The 17,364-nt window shown below is 40.7% G+C and overlaps 1 protein-coding gene across 1 annotated transcript in view; it reads right to left on the reverse strand.

Annotated features, from left to right (window-relative positions):
- Nucleotides 1–17,364, reverse strand: part of ptpn4a (protein tyrosine phosphatase non-receptor type 4a) — a 79,986-nt gene that overhangs the window by 13,333 nt on the left and 49,289 nt on the right. Inside the window, exons 12-19 of the mRNA XM_053626523.1 lie at nt 14,678–14,850; nt 14,099–14,167; nt 10,597–10,731; nt 9,957–10,118; nt 5,698–5,863; nt 3,873–3,956; nt 3,717–3,773; nt 3,384–3,540 (exon numbers count right to left, since the gene is read on the reverse strand). Coding sequence (XP_053482498.1) covers nt 3,384–3,540; nt 3,717–3,773; nt 3,873–3,956; nt 5,698–5,863; nt 9,957–10,118; nt 10,597–10,731; nt 14,099–14,167; nt 14,678–14,850 — 1,003 coding nt within the window. The remainder of the gene's footprint in view (nt 1–3,383; nt 3,541–3,716; nt 3,774–3,872; nt 3,957–5,697; nt 5,864–9,956; nt 10,119–10,596; nt 10,732–14,098; nt 14,168–14,677; nt 14,851–17,364) is intronic.

Consider the following 17,364-nt stretch of genomic DNA (forward strand, 5'->3'; position numbering starts at 1 on the left):
TCCTAGAAAGTGAAGAGCTGTACCTATATTGGTGTGACAAATTTTGTGCATGTTCAGTCAAATTGAGTGACACTCAGTTGTGTGCATTTTTCGTCCCAGAATCAGCGCCCCACGTCTCATCAGCTAAAATAAAGAACAAACAGTAGAAAGACGTGGGACTGTGGGTCAGATTATGTAAGAGTGGGAAAATTACAGATTGGGAACAGAAACCCACCTCCGACATGTGGTACAGCCTGACACTGGAAGTTTATAAAAAATTCTTTCAGGAAATGTGCAAGGTTAACCGGGATGTAATATGTCATGACAAGGGAATGTTTCTGAACCTTGGGACAAGCCCCACACCCCTAGAGACACACCCACAATTGAAGAAGGTGCCTCTCGGGCTGTGGGCCCAAGGGAAACATGACGTAGGCCTGATTAGAAGTGCACAACCAGTCGTGATCCAAATCTGTCTTTAGGCCCAGACAATCTCAATACCCTCTTAAATCAGATGCTACTGAGGGCATTAGACCAGATTTCAATTCATTATTGAAGGCAGGGGTCATTGTTCCCTGCCCTGATTCGTCAGTGCGCCCTCCAATATTTCCAGTGAGAGAAGCGAAAAGAAAAAAAAAAACCTGCAACCTGATGAATTTTGATTTGTACAAGATTTGCAAGCGGTTAATGCAGCAGTCAAACAGAGAGCTCCAGACGTGCCAAATTCTTACACTACATTAAGCCAGGTTCCAGCAAATAGCGAATGGTTTTCAGTCGTAGATTTAGCTAATGCGTTTTTTCAGTATATCTCTTGATAAAAGACAATCAGTTTCGGTTTGCATTCATATTTGACGGACGTCCTTACACTTTCACTCGCTTGTGTTAAGGGTATTGCGAGTCACTAACGATATACAACCAAATGCTAAAGGACAGCTTAGCACCTCTACCACTTTCTCCAGGGCACATTGTGAAACTGACACCATTAAATTGTTGCAGTATCTTGCCAAAGGCGGCCACAAAGCCAGTCTCTCCAAATTACAGTATGTACAAGAAGAAGTGAGATTTCTTAGGTCATGACATTTCTGCAAAGGGAAAGAAACTCTTAGCTGACAAAGCATCTGCAATCCAGAAGATTCCCAAGCCTCTGACGAAGAAACAAGTTCTCACTTTCCTAGGTATGTGTTCGTATCGCAGAACTTTCATTCTAAACTATTCCGGTCTAGAAGCACCACTCATAGAGATGGCATATGCAACAGGTTTGACAGCTCATTCTCAGGTAAGTTGGATCCAGTCACTGCAGAGTTTCCCCCGTGTGTACATGCAGTAGCAGCAGCTGAGAAAGCTGTGGTGGCATCCAGAGACCTGGTAGGTTACTCAGAATTGAACCTCTTGGTTCCACATGAGGTGTTGTTACTCCTACTAGAACAGAAAACCTCACACCTTTTCACCCAATGGTTGCTGCACCATAACACTATACTACTAGACATGCCGAATGTCACTATAAAACAATGCACTGTCCTTAACCCTGCTACTCTTCTTCAACAGAGGGAGACGGGGAAGCACATGATTGTGTTGTACTGACTAACGAACTCTGCTCTCCTAGAGTCGACCTGAAAGATGTTCTATTGGAAAACTCAGAGCTGATCCTCTCTGTGGACGGGTCAATGTTACGTGACCCAGAGACAGGTAAAAATCGAGTAGGCTATGCAGTAGTGACCACACACGAGACGGTCTGTCAGGAAGTCTCCCCTCAAAGCTTTCAGCACAAGCAGCTGAACTGTATGCCCTCATAGAGGCATGAAGATATGCTGAGGGACAGTCAGTAAAGAATCATTGCCAACAGTGCTACCCACACAACGTCACACGTCCCCTTGTCATGCAGACACATAATGGTTATTCTATCATTGAACACATGCGGTCTGTGATACGCAAACCTCCACAGACTAGTAAGACGGGTTTGATTGGCTGAACTGAGTACTCGGGGGATGAGGCTCGTGGATATTAACCGTCTGTCTACCAATAGGTGCAATAATTCTTCTTGTCCTGCTCATTTTGCCTTGTATCGTTTCTCTCGTTCGGAGCAGTCTCTCACACTCATTGAACTCACTAATGACCAAACGCTGATGATGACAAAGACTGATTACTATCCCTATGATGACCAACCTGACTTGTATCCTAAACCTGACTAGGTATCAGATTCTCCCAGCGACACTGATGATGATGACCCACTGACATCCATTTCACACCTATTGTAACTATTCCTTTGACCATGACAATTCTCATTTCGCTCTAAAATAAGCTTGCTTGACGACGGGATACTTTATATCCGCAAAAACAGCCTTAGCGCCTTCATTATGTTTGTTTTATGTTGAATTCAGTTGAACCGTGAAAGGATTCTGAAGTTCTGATGTATTCACAGCATAGTAATTTCTCTGTTAATTTTAGCTATCATATTTTGTAATGATAAAATGGGGGAAATGTGAGGGATTACTAATTTTTACTTTGTAATAAGTTTGTTCTTGTTCAAGTTCATCTGAGGATAACGCCTAAGAAGTCCATGTCATGTCACTGAGATCAGTACAGAATGTTTATCTGCTTACAGAGACACAAACATGTTCTTCTGTTCAAGGTTCGTCTGTCCAAGATCCTAAAACAAAGCCTGTTTGAACTGCCTCAAACTGCTTTTTATCGGTACACAGAATTATGTCATGCTCTGCGTTTCATATATATAGTAGTGATTTAGTACAAGGGCTTCAGAGCGCTCTCATTATTCTATCCTGCTTTATTCTATCCTGTATTAACCATCTTTCTGTAATAAACCTTTTTACCTTCAGAAGAGTCTGCGAGTGTTGTCTAATTTCCACGACACATCCCAAAGGTGATCTACTGGATTCAGATCCAGTGACTGGGAAGACCAGTGAAGAACACTAAACTCATTGTCACGTTCATGAAACCAGTTTGAGACGACTTGTGCTTTGCATCATGGTGCATTAACATACTGGAAGTAGACATTTGAAGACGGGTAAATTGGGGCCATGAAGGGATGCATGTTCTGTGTAAACTCTAGAGATGTGTGCATGAAAATCCAAGCAGCTCAGCAGTTATAGAAATACTCAAACAAGCCCGTCTGGCACCAACAATCATGCCACAGTCAAAACTACAGAGATCGCATTTTTATTTTATAGTATTGCACTGCTGCCACATGATTGGCCGAAGAATAAATAAAATGCATGTATGTGTACAATGAGTATGTGTACCGGTGTTCCTAATACAGTGCTCTGTGAGTGTATACATCACAGATACACAAACAAAAATGCATGCACATCATAAAGTGACAGTAATAAATAAATAAGAAATCAATTCCCCAAAACACTGTGGCAGTGTTGAAGTCTGAGCACAGCGCTCACCATTGGGCCTGACCAGCAGGATGAGCTCCCCTGAGTGGCTTTCACAGCTTGCCTTGATGAACATGACCACCTGGTCGTGAGTGTGCTCGGAAATATCACGGCCGTTTATCAGAACGACCTGATCACCCTCGTTCAGTCGGGGCACACACAGATCAGCCTGCGCACAAGAAGAGAAGGATGAGTAATGCATGGCCTTTAACATTAAGAGAAAAAAAAAACCCCTCATCACTCATCAGTGCTTTCTCAGTGTCCCAATATGAACAGCTTGATTTTGAAAGAGTAAGTAGATCGGTAAGTTCTTCTAATAAGTAAGCATGGATACTTAATACTTACTGATGTTCCTGGAGCCACCCGAGACACAATAACTGGCATCTTCTGATCAGAGCCCCCCTTAAAAGCATACAATGAAATGGAAGGTGTGTGAGATATCCATTACTCAACAACGGTCACTTTTTATTTTTTCCCCTCCCAGAAAGACAACAATCTTACCGTAACGTTGAATCCAAATCTGCCATTTTCATCGGGCTTCATCTTGATCAGAACAAGATTATCATGAGGAACAACTCCATTGACCTGAAGGAAAGAAATACAACTTCACGTGAATGTTTCACACATCGAAACACGAAGAAATACTTTAAAGACACAATCTACTTGTTTAAAACATAGTGTTTCCCTATTTTTCACTGCCAAGCAACCATAAGAAAACAAGGCCAACGTTTGGTGTAATACGCGGATTCGGTTTTTACCGACCAATGAGACCACAGTCCCGCCCACTTATTTTCTACTGGTACACGAGACCAATACACAGGACAAAGTTCACCTAGATAAAGTTGATGAAAAGTAAAATTACCAGAACTGAATGTGCATCTTTAATGTCCCGAGTCCTTTCCCCTTCAGTGAATTGGCTTTTGCATCAAGCGAATTTTATTCAGTGTTTGGTTTGACCGCTGCTGAGAAAACACTAAAGCGTAGTTTTCATCATATCATTGTAGCAAGTCATCAAAAATCTTGTTAGGGCTAAACCGCAGATATGGGCAGCTTTGCTTTAGTATTCAAATTTGTCTAAATACTACTACAACACTAAAATTTGTAATCACTTCTTTTTCTCCTCAATTTGGTGTTCCCTAGTTTGTTCCCCATCAGTTAATTCTCCCAAATCACATGCCAGCTACGAATCACAGAGGGTGGAGCAGCAACAGCTACTAACACATGATTCCTCTGAGACACATGAAGCCAGCAAGTGCATCTTTTCAAAATGAGCAGCATCACAGGGCAGGGTAACACTCCGTGGAAAGTGCTGTCGTTCCTCTTCTGAATATACACCTATTAGCCATAACATTAAAATCACCTGCCAGATTTGGTGCAGGGCCCCCTTTGTGCCACCAGAACATCTCTGCGGTGCACTGTTTATTCAGACACCTTTATCACAACCAGGATGAACTTTTTCAACAATTTGTTCTACGGTAACTCTTCTGTTGGATCGGACCAGACGGGCTAGCCTTCGCTCCTCATACACGTCATGAGTCTTGGGAGACAATGGCCCTGTCGCTGGTTCACCGGTCGTCCTTCCTTGGACCACTTGTACTAACCATTGCATTGCGGAACACCCCACAAGACCTGCCGTTTTGGAAATGCTCTGACCCAGTGATCTAGCCATCACAATTTGGCCCTTGTCAAAGTCAAAGTCGCTCAGGTCCTTACGCTTGCCCATTTTTCGTGCTTCCAACACATCAACCTTGAGAACAGATGGATCACTCGCTGTCTAGTACACCACTTGCCAGGTGACATTTTTTAACGAGATAATCAATGTTATTCAAGTGACCCGTCAGTGGTTTTAATGTTATGGCTGATCGGTGTATGAACTCACAGATGCCAATAACTAGCCTGCATCTCTCTGAATGACAGGGGAGTGAAAGCACAGTCAAGTCTGCGGTCTTGACTCTCAGCCACGTCAGGATTTGAACTCGCGATCTCCTGACAATAGAACAAACGCTTTTCAGAATGCCATTTTTTTTCAAAAATATTTTAAAAGCTCTACCATATATGCAGTTCACTAATGAAGGGAGGTATGTTCTAGTTACATAGTGCTTCAGTCTGCTTCAAAAACACCAATTAATCAAGAACGTCCAAAATGCTGAGTAACACCATCAGGAGCTGATGTACAAGTCTTTCTCCCAACACAATTCAACCAATCAGCTAATTAACCCAGCTAATCAGCTGGGTTATAGTGGGTGTGTTAGAGTACAGAGAACACTACAATGTGCAGGGGGTACTCCAGGATCAGGGCTGGGAACCTCTATGCTATGTGACATACCATGATCTTATCTGTTGCCACTGGGATATCGTACATCTCGTTCACATGGTTGTCCAGATCCTGCTGAGAGTGAGAGAGGATGAGCTGACTCAGGTTCTGACTCAGGTTCTTCCTGGACTGCTTGGGTGGCAGTGCTGGGGGTGGCCCATCTACACCTTCTGGAGAGCTAATGGAAAAATAAACAGACAGATGGAGATGGAAAATAACAGGTCAATACAACGCTTTGCAATTACTCTATGTGTTTCATTAAAGCAGGGGCTTCCAATCTTATCCACAAAGGGCCGGTGTGGGTGAAGGTTTTCATTCCAACTTAGCAGGAGCACACCTGACGGCTAGACTCAGGTGTGGCTTCTGCTTGGTTGGAATGAAAACTGGCACCCACACCGACCCTTTCCGGATAAGACTGGACACCCCTGCATTAAATGACACACACTATTTTTGAGTTAACAGTGTTTTTGTTTTTTGTTGTCAGGTCTTCGCCAGCATTAAACCTGCTCAGCACCATTCACTCCATTCAGTATATGCGAGAACATTAGAGTCACAGCGTTATGGCCCACTGAATCACATAAATTGTTACAGCTCTCTCTGCATGTAGTGTGTTTACGTTGAGGAAATGCTTCCATAAAGCCCAATGGCACAGGATGGGGCGAAACAATCTTGGCATATGCCTCAGTGCCAGCTGGCATCCAGGCTGAAGCCTGCTGCCATTGTGCCCTTGGGAAAGGCTCTTAACCCCAGTTGCTCTGGGAGACCATCTCTGTCCCTTACAAATGTACACCACTTTGGAGAAGGAAGCAGAATATGACAGGCTTACTGGTTTTCTGAAGTGGTCAGAAACCATTTGCTCTGTCTGTGGCGGTGAGCAACCCTCAGGTCAGCAGAGTGAGTGTCGCAACCAAACTCCATGCTTATGGTTATCCATACACACACACATGCACAGACATAGGGTTTGAGTTTCACATTAAGAGCGCTGAAGCAGACGCAATCAGCACTTGAAGGCTTTAAATGCACATACAATGCTGTGTTCCATAGGATATTTAATAATAATCATCATCATCATCTCTATTCTCTCATTTATTAAGTTACACCATGTAGAAAAGCCCACAGGGGAATAGCGAGAGATTTTCATACTTATATAATTAAGTGTATGGTTTACAAATGCAATTAACCTTTTAAAACAATTACTCGTTAAATGCTGTAAAATGAAATTAAAGTCTAATAGTGAAATGTGAAACCGGCGCTGGCTGCAGTGAGTTTAATGCATTCAGGTATTTTACACATATCCATATTTCTCAAAGTGAGGTATACTGATTTTTTTGATATTTGATATAGTGACTACATTTTATTTTATTTATTTTTTTAAACTCACATAAAAATAGTGGACATTACTTTCACCTAGTATGAAGGTTGTTGTGGTTATTACTTAGTTATAATAGCTGTAAGCCTGGTCAATTAAACTGAATGTGAATCTAATGTAAAACTCAATAACTAAAAAAAAAAAAAGAAAAAAAAAAGTTCTTTCTGTTCATATTTCTGGACGAGTGTGAAATGTTGGAGTAGAAAAGCTGTAATGGCTTAAATAAATGAATATAATTAAGGTGTACAGGTTCACTATAGTTCAAAAGATTAAATTTGTGCTCTGAATGTTTTTCATTCTGGGAAAGGGGTCCATGCAAAAAAAAGAAAAAAAAAAGTGAGATTCTGCATCTGTGTGGGTGACGAATATTATTCAAATTTTACTTCGAAAGAATTCAAGTAATAATTCTGCCTCAAATGCCAATCCTCACACACACACACACACACACAGCAAAGGTATGTCCAGTATGTAGATGTGTATGGCTGAGTGACCAGGCAGAGCTGCTGGTTGGCACTGTGATGTGTTCCCACTGTGAGAGCAGGTGGTTATGTCATCCTATGGAGTAGTGAGCGAGAGAAGAGAGAAGGATCAGTCAGCAGTGGTTCTGCTAAACGCTTCAGTTGAGCCAGCCTTCCTGCATGCTTCTGTCCTGCTTGTCTTTAGGAATTTTCAGAAAGATCTCTTCTGCTAATTCCAGATAAGACTCTGTTTGAAGCCTTGCATCGGTCTGCTGTCGTGTCATACCGGTATAGAAAACCTTCTTCAACAAGCTTTACAGTCCTATTGTTATTAAGCAATCAGTATAAATGAACTAATACGCAGAAAATACCATAAAGCCTTCAGACAGCCTCTTGCCTTGAAGCACTCTGATGGCTTTATCCATTGAAAAGGGGCCACTGTGTAAAATAAACAGATTTTCACAGACACAGCAGCCAGTCGAGTCTTGCGCCAGATTAAGAGTGAAGGACATGAAGGAGAGAGGTGAGGAGGGGTTAAGGGGGATTTATTCCACTATTCTGCTTGGTCAGTGTGCAAAAACAACCCCAGTGGCAGGAAAATATCTGCCAAGGTCATTAGGTTTAAGTATATAGCAGTGCCACTCACCAGAGCACAAAAGCAGCATGGCCTGTTTTCCACAAACCAAAGCAATACACCGGCACTCTGAAAACAGTAAACACTTTTTACTGCTCATCTCACTGCATTCGCCTTCCATTTGAGACTGTTTAATAACAGTGACAGAGTGACGTGAACCGTAATTGCAAGCCACAGATGCAACAAAACAGAGGCTCTTCGCAATAGTAAAAACAGACGCAGAGAAGCAGTGGCGTAGAATCAAGCTTCTCTTCTGACCACAGGCAAGGGCTGTGATGGCTTTAGGCAATTTTTGCTTTCGATGTTCAAACGCAAAATTGCTAACCTTTCAAATCGCAAACCACCATTCGAGCCAGAAGCGTGTGACCTTTGGGATTTCCACGTCTTGAAATGGAGGCTTCATGTGAAATAACCAGAGAAATCACTTGGAGGAAAAAAAAATATGGTTGCACTAAAGCTCTGTAATTTCTGACTCCCATTTGTAAACATTTCATAGCTGTTTCTAGAAAGGCTACAGTGTTTCTCTCCCTCAAACAATTCTCTACGTCTTTATTTGACTGCATTGTTGGATGTTAGGGATTATTCTAACATATTGGGTTCGAAAGAGACACAAATACAGATATAAACAGGAGGCACACTATTCATAAGTTTTGTTTTGGGTTTTGTTTTTTTACTTTCACATGCTTAATTATGAAGCAGTTATGAAGGCAGAGATGGCTCAACAGTTAAGGCTTTGGTTTACTGATCAGAAGTTCGAGGGTTCAAGCCACAAAAGTGCCAAGCTGCCACTGTTATGCCCTTAACCCTATCTGCTTCAGGGGCACCATAATCATGGCTGACTCTCCACTCTGACCCCAACTTCCTAACAAGCTGGGATACATGAAGAAAATAATTTCACTGTGCTGTAATGTACTGTATATGTTACAAATAAAGGCTTCTTCTTTGTCCAACATGTGGTCAGATATGAAGTTTGCAGAACAAAGAAAGAGCACATTAATTAATAAGAGCACAATGCATTTAGCATTCATTCATTCATCCTTAGTAACTGTCTGGCCAGGGTTATGGTGGTTCAAATTAGGCTACTGGTTTGTTTGGATCTTGAGAAATAAAACCAATTAAATTCCTTCGAAAATATCGCAGGCAGGTACAAACAAAAATAATAAACGTTCGAGGGGCATTACAAAATAAAAAAAATAAATTATAATTATAAAAAAAAGGCCATCGATCTCAAGTTGAGACGATTTATGAACTGAAGTGATGCACAGTGGCCGAGTTTGAGGAACTGCTAGAGACAGAACTCAAAGATCATGATGACAGTGATGGCATTTGTACCCAGAGTGTTTTTCCACTGTTTCCAGGGGTAGAGTGAAAGTGTTCCTTAATAAATAAATAAACACTTATTTATTTATTTATTTAGAACATCTGGTCTGACCTTCACTTACTTCACTTTTAAATCAGAGTACAAATACAGACATGACTATCTGGAGCAGTAAATAAAAACGAATACATGTCATTCTGTTACATCTGTTAAAATTAGGGGTATAACCCCGGTGTCCTGGTGAAATTCCCCCATGGGCCTTTCTCTATCATGGCTATGATGTCTAGAAAAGCTCTATATAAATGTAACTGTAACTAAACTAACACCCCTATTGTATACTGGACTCTGACTGATCAACAAAACTGTAACTGAGATACCGTTACAGTTGGTTATTCTACGCTTCAGTCAGAATATATTGCAGCTCATTTTGTTGACTCTACGTGGATTTCAAAAAGCTGTGGTACTGTGTTCCTGAATGGCGAGGGCACTCACGGTGTGGAGTCGAGGCTGATGCTGTTGGCTTGTGTGGATGAGGCTGATTTGTGGTTGGTGAAAGCAGGCAGGCTGGGCGAAGCATGAATCACATGCTCCACTAAATGTCCCATGGATGATGGCCGCTGCCGGGGCCCCTCTTGTACAAATAGAGAATTCCTACTGTGGGGATACAAAACATGTTGATTTTTTAACCTTCTTTAAATCACTGAAGTGACATTAGTAGATATCTAAACAAGCCTTGTGACCTAGAAAGAGTGGAGTAATCCAATAGCGGGGGAGGAAAAACCATTGCTTTTCGTTCTTTATTAGTAACATGGCTTTGTATTTCAATACATTTTTTGTCTCTTTGGAAACCTCTCCACAAATGCAATGTGCTATAGACCATATCAAATGTTATGGTAGAATTTATCCACAACTGTATCACATTAATATCACTGCTTTTTAATTTTATTATTATTATTATTATTATTATTATTTAATCACAGCTATCACATTTGTTTTCCCCCTGAACGATTCAGTGGTTCAGACTAGCAACGCTGGCACTACTGAAATGTCCTTATTTTGCCACTAAATTCCCTAACAAAATTTGACTACCATTTGCAGAATGGTCAGGATTCTCCTGCTCAGATATACTCACTGGTTGGGGGTCCCAGGAGGAGACCGGGTGGGTAGGCTCCTGGTCTCCAGCCTCTCCTCAGACACAGAGTTCCTGCTCACTGCCTCCCAGTCAGTCACACCCATCAACTTCCTAGCCAGAGGCTTGCTGGGAGATCTATGTGAACAGGAAACATATGTATTTATGCAGAGAACATAATAATTGTGCCATAAAGATGTACAACCCCAGTTCCGAAAAAGTTGGGACAGTATGGAATATGCTAATAAAAACAAAGAGAAGTGATTTGTAAATGAATTTTGTATTTAAAAAAGTTTTTTAAAAAAAGAAAAAAATAGTATAAGACAAGGTACAAGCTATTTGTAGGTATGTTTTACCTAATCAAGATAAAACTTTATTTTGAAATTGATGTATGCAACACGTTCCAAAAAAGTTGGGACAGGTTCAATTTAGGACTAATAGCGATGTGACAAGTTGAATTGAGAAGGTGATGTGAAACAGGTGAGGCAATCGTCTAATCATAGTATATAAGGAGCCTCCAAAAAAGGCCTAGTCCTTCAAAAGCAAGGATGGGTTGAGGTTCACCAATCTGCCAACAGAAGTAGGATTTTGTGCATTTCACCTTCTATAGTGCGCAATATAATTAAAAGATTTAAGGAATCCGGTCAAATCTTGGTGCATAAAGGGCAAGGCCACTTCATGCGCGTGATCTCCGATCCCTCAGACGTCACTGTCTTAAAAACCGTCAAGATTCTGTAATGGATATCCTGACATGAGCTCAGGAATACGTTGGTAAAGCTTTGTTATTCAACACCATTCACCGCTGCATCCACAGATGCAAGTTAAGACTTTACTATGCAAAGCAGAAGCCATGCATCAACACTGTCCAGAAGCACCACCGACTTCTCTGGGCTCGGTCTCATCTGAGATGGACAGTAGCACAGTGGAATCGTGTTTTGTGGTCCGACAAGTCAACATTTCAAATAGTTTTTGGACAAATCAGCCGTCATGTTCTCCGGGCCAAAGAGGAAAACAACCATCCATCCAAGCTGTTATCAGCATCAGGTCCAAAAGCCAGCGTCTGTCATGGTATAGGGGTGTGTCAGTGCACGTGGCATGGGTAAATTGCACATCTGTGAGGGCATCATTAATGCACAAAGATATGTACATGTTTTGGAGCAACATATGCTGCCATCCAGAGCAGGACAACACCAAACCACATTCTGCCCGGATTACAAGCACATGGTTGTGTAAGCGGATGCTAGCATGTCCTGCCTTCAGTCCTGACCTCTCCGACTGAGAATGTGTGGTGCATTATGAAGCACAAAATAAGACAGACAACAAAGGCCCCGTACAGTTGTGTAGCTGAAGAAATGCATAATGGATGAATGAGGGAAAATTCCACTTGCTAAACCAACTGGTGTCTTCAGCGCTCAAACGCTTAATAAGTGTTATTAAAAGAAAAGGTGATGTTACACAGTGGTAAACAGTCGACTGTCCCAACTTTTTTTGAAGTGTGTTGCAGTCTTCAGATTTGAAACGAGTGTATATTTTCAAAAAATACATTCAATTCATAAAGTAAAACATCAAATAATGTGTTAATAATGTATTTTCAATATAGTACAGGCTGAATTGAATTTTCAAATGACTCTTTTTGTTTGTTCTTTTGCATTTTCCATACTGTCCCAACTTTCTCGGAATTGGGGTTGTAAATGTCAGCTGATGAATACTGAATGATGCGACAGAGTGAGTGCCAAAAGGTAAATATAGCGAGGAAGTCAACAATTTTGTTGTGCTATTGGTTTTTAAAAAAAAAAAAAAGCTAGGTTAACCTAGATAGAAGATCTGGATCTTCATTTGCTGCCAAAGTTCAATAAGCATGTCTAAGCACATCTTTCTAATCTATTATGTGATCTTGTGAACGGCACGCCCCCCCCCCCTTAAATAAATACATAAATGTCATGTGTCAGATATCAGAATGCCCTGCTTACCTTGTAAAGTTAATATGTTTAAAACATTGCATTTGAATCATTTGAATGTTTAACAGCTGAGACCCAGCTCGACTTGCCACATTATAACCATCAATTCTACAGAACACTAATTCCAGGAAATGTGTTTCATTCCAGGAGCTTGAGGACACAAAGTTCAGATGCTAAAGGACACAGTGAAATTTCCAAATCCACTACTGGGTGCTTAAAATGACAACATATGCCAAGCACTTGAATATGCACATTTGAAATCCAAAAGGTTTAAAAATGACCCACTGTATATGTATAATAGTTGGACTTTTGAGTCCTCTTGGAAAATTAAATGAGGCAATAATATTTACTGTTCTGCAAAGAACATCCATGTGGGTGAATTAAGGTCAAATTATTGCACACATGGTTTTCATTGCCTACTGAGCACTTTATTCGGAACACCTGTACACTTACACATTCATGCAATGATCTGATTAGCCAATCGTGTGGCAGCAGTGCAATGCATAAAATCATGCAGATATGGGCCAGCAGCTTCGGGTAATGCTCGACCATTAGAATGTGGGGAAAGATGGGATCTCATTGATTTTGATCGTGGCATGATTGCTAGTGCCAGACGGGCTGGTTTGAGTATTTCCATAACTGCTGATCTCCAGGGATTTTCATGTAGAAAAGTCTCTAGCATTTACTCAGAATGGTGCAATAAAATAAAAACATCCAGTGAGCTGCAGTTCTGAGGACAGAAACGCCTTGTTGATGAGAGGTCAGTGTAGAATGGCCAGACTGGTTCAAGCTGACAGAAAGACTACAGTAACTCAGATAACCAAGCTGTATAACTGTGGTTACATAGATAACATAGATGCTAGGGTCAGAATTTGGCACCAACAGTATGAATCCATGGACCCAACCTGCCTTGTGTACAGGCTGTACAGGCTGAAGGATGTGGTGTAATGGTGTGGGGAATGTTTTCTTGGCACACTTTGGGCCCATGAATACAAAATCAATCATCGCTTGAATGCCACAGCCTATTTGAATATTGTTGCTGATCATGTGCATCCCTTCATAGCCACAATTTACCCATCTTCTAATGGCTACTTCCAGCATGATAATACACCATCTAACAAGCAAAAGTCGTCTCAAACTGGTTTCATGAACATGACAATGAGTCCAGTGTCCTTCACTGGTCTTCCCATTCACCAGATCTGAATCCAATAGAACACTTTTGGGATGTGGTATAGCAGGAGAATCACAGCATGAAAGTGCACATGGAAAAAAGCTGCAGGAATTGAGTGATGCAATCATGTGAACATGGACCAGAATCTTAAAGGAATGTTCCCAACATCTTGTGGAATCCATGCCATGAAGAATTGAGGTCGTTTTGAGAGCAAAGGGAGGCCCTACCCAGTGTTAGTAAAGTGTTTCTAATAAAGTGTTCAGTGAGTGTATTTACTCTATGATTAAAAAATAGATAAAGGCATTCCAGCACAAAGCTTTAACTCAATGTGAAAGACTAACTTGAAATACACAAATACATTTTCCTTAGAAGGTACCTGGCAAACACCCTGTCCTTGATTCCCTTCTCCTTGCCGTACTGTACAGACTGTGTTTCTGTCCTTCCGCTGTATTTAAAAAAAATAAATAAAAAAAAGACACTCATTCAGTATTGTATTCAACATGTAGTCCATTATGGTTACACAGGAGCACAAGGGAATAGCATTTTTCTGTACTTGTAGGGACACTGAGACTTCACAAATGTAAAGGAGTTTACACTTTAGTAATAGCCACGATTTAAACCTTATGGATCTGGAAAGCACAGCAAAGTGAAGGTCATTTTTATGGGACGCTTCATTCAAAGCTTTCTCCCAACCAAATAAAACTGTGCTTAAAAGCATCATCAATATTTCAGGTGTTTATCCTAAGAATCAAAGCTAGCCATGCCTACAGCCAGGGGAGGTCAAGCTTTCTGTGAGCGTACAGTACAAACGTGAAAATTTCATTTCTACTGGTATTACATGCAGAGTTTACTCTCTATCATACAGGGGAATGCAAATAATATAGGAACGCAAAGCAGGACAGCTCATCTGTCACAACACCAAGAATTCAGCCTCAGTGATGCAGCTTTCTCTTACGAGTAGCGGAACTTTGATCCTAAGCTGAAGTAGTGCGAGAAGAAGTTCTTCTGAGGAGGTACGGGCTGGTCCAGCCGAAAAAAGGTGTGATGCTCCACGCACGTCTTCCAGAGGTTCTTGCAGGATCTGTAGTTTACCATGTTGAAGCCAAGTAACGTGTCTCGCGTCTCGTTCTGAAAGGAGGCGGGCGAAACAGAAAAGAGGATGAGGAAGGAGATGAAAGAGGAAAGGAATCAAAGGCATAAATGTAATGTCCAAGTTCACATGTAGTATAATGTAGGCGTGTAACGCAATCACACTATCTGTAACTGTAGCCCTTCAGTGTTCCAAATATTCATTTATCTGTATTCGGATTTAAACCTGAAGATTTGTTTTCCATTTCTTTCTTTCTTTTTTAAACAGACATCTGCAGGTTACTTTGCTTTTTAAATCTCGCTCATGTAGCTATTATTTGCATTTGGACCTTCTCCAAAACATTTTCTAACCAATTTATTTGGATTTATTTATCAAAATATAAACAAACTAGTAGCCTAATTGAAACCAGCACAACTCTGACCAGGCAGTTACTAAGGATGAATGAATGAAAGCTGTAAATGTGTCACTGTAAAATGCATCACATTCACGTTAACTAATGAGATTTGTCTTTGCTTTGCACATGCAAACCTCCTTCTATGACTTTTTGTTGTCATCCTGAAGGTCCCAGTCCTGAGCTTTCTTTAAAAATATATATATATATATATATATATATATATATATATATATATATATATATATATATATATATATATATATACTCTACAGTGGCAAGAAAAAGTATGTGAACTTTTTGGAATTTCATGGTTTTCTGAATAAATTTGTCAATAAAATGTGATCTGATCTTCATCTAAGTCAAGGGTATTGACAAATATAATGTGTCTAAAATAATAACACAAAAAAAAATCTGATCTTTCATGTCTTTATTGAGAACAACCAAAAAAAAACCTCATAGTGCTTGTGGAAAAAGTATGTGAACCCTTGAGTTAATGACCTCAAAAAAGCTAACTGGAGTCAGGTTTTAGCACACCTGGAGTCTCGTTAAGAAAATGAGTTTGGAGGTGTGGACTACAGCTACTTTGACTGATAAAAACCCCTCAAACTTTTGAAGCAAACAGGAAGCACATGCTTATGTGAGCCATGCCTCGCCAAAAAGAGCTTTCAGAGGATCTGTGATCAAGAATTGTTGATTTACATAAAGCTGGCAAGGGTTACAAAGTGATTTCAAAGACTTTAGAAATTCACCAGCCTACAGTTAGGCAAACATTTTACAAATGGAGACACTTTGGGACTGTTGCTATTCTACCAAGAATTGGGCGCCCAATGAAAAATGACACCAAGAGCACAACGAAGACTCATCAATGAGGTAAAGAAACAACCCCGAATGACAGCCAAAGATTTGAAGGCATCATTGGAACTGGCTAACGTCTCTGTTCATGAGTGTACAATATGTACAACTTTGAACAAGCAGGGTATCTATGGCAGGACACCACAAAGGAAGCCACTGCTTACTAAAAAAGAACATTGCTGCACGCCTGAAGTTTGCAAAAGAGCACATTGACACTCCACAGCGGTATTGGCAAAATGTTTTGTGGACAGATGAAACTAAGATTGAACTATTTGGAAAAAGCACACAGCACTACATCTGGCGTAGAAAGGGCACGGCCTATCATCATGAAAACATCATCCCAACCGTAAAGTATGGTGGAGGAAACATCATGATTTGGGCCTGCTTTGCTGCATCAGGGCCTGGCCAGCTTGCAATCATTGAGGGGAAGATGAATTCCCAAGTATATCAGACAATTCTTCAGGATAATGTGAGAATGTCTGTACGTCAGTTGAAACTGTGTAGAAGTTGGATGATGCAACAGGACAATGACCCAAAACACCGGAGCAAGTCCACAACAGGATGGCTTCAGAAAAACAAAATCCACCTTTTGGAGTGGCCAAGTCAGAGCCCAGACCTCAACCCAATAGAGATGCTATGGAAAAACTTAAAGAGAGCCATACACATAAGATGTCCAAAGAATATGACAGAGCTAAAGCAGTTCTGCCAGGAAGAATGGGCTAAAATTCCTCCTGAACGATGTGCAGGTCTGATCCACACCTACAGGAAGCACTGGTTGAGGTTATTGCTGCCAAGGGGGGATCAACCAGTTATTAATTCTAAGGGTTCACTTACTTTTTCCACTGCCATTTTGAATGTTGAATGAGTGTGTTCAATAAAGACATGAAAGATCAGAATTTATTTTGTGTTATTATTTTAGACACATTATATTGGTCAATACCCTTGACTTAGATGAAGATCAGATCACATTTTATGACAAATTTATTCAGAAAACCATGAAATTCCAAAAGGTTCACATACTTTTTCTTGCCACTGTATGTATGTGTGTGTGTGTGTGTGTGTATATATATATACACACATACACACACACACACACACACACTGTGTGTGTGTGTATACACACACATTTCATAGTGTGCCTTCTATTTAAGTATAAGGGATACATAAAGGTATTAAAGGCTAATAATCATTATCACACAGCAGACCTTTAAAGACTAGTGCACTATTTTCAATTTGGCTCCAATGTGACAGCAAACATTTTCATCTGATTCAACCCATCCTATGATAAGACTAGGAGACAGCCTCT

Source organism: Ictalurus furcatus, chromosome 6, assembly GCF_023375685.1.
Source record: "Ictalurus furcatus strain D&B chromosome 6, Billie_1.0, whole genome shotgun sequence".
Classification (NCBI taxonomy): Eukaryota; Metazoa; Chordata; class Actinopteri; order Siluriformes; family Ictaluridae; genus Ictalurus; species Ictalurus furcatus.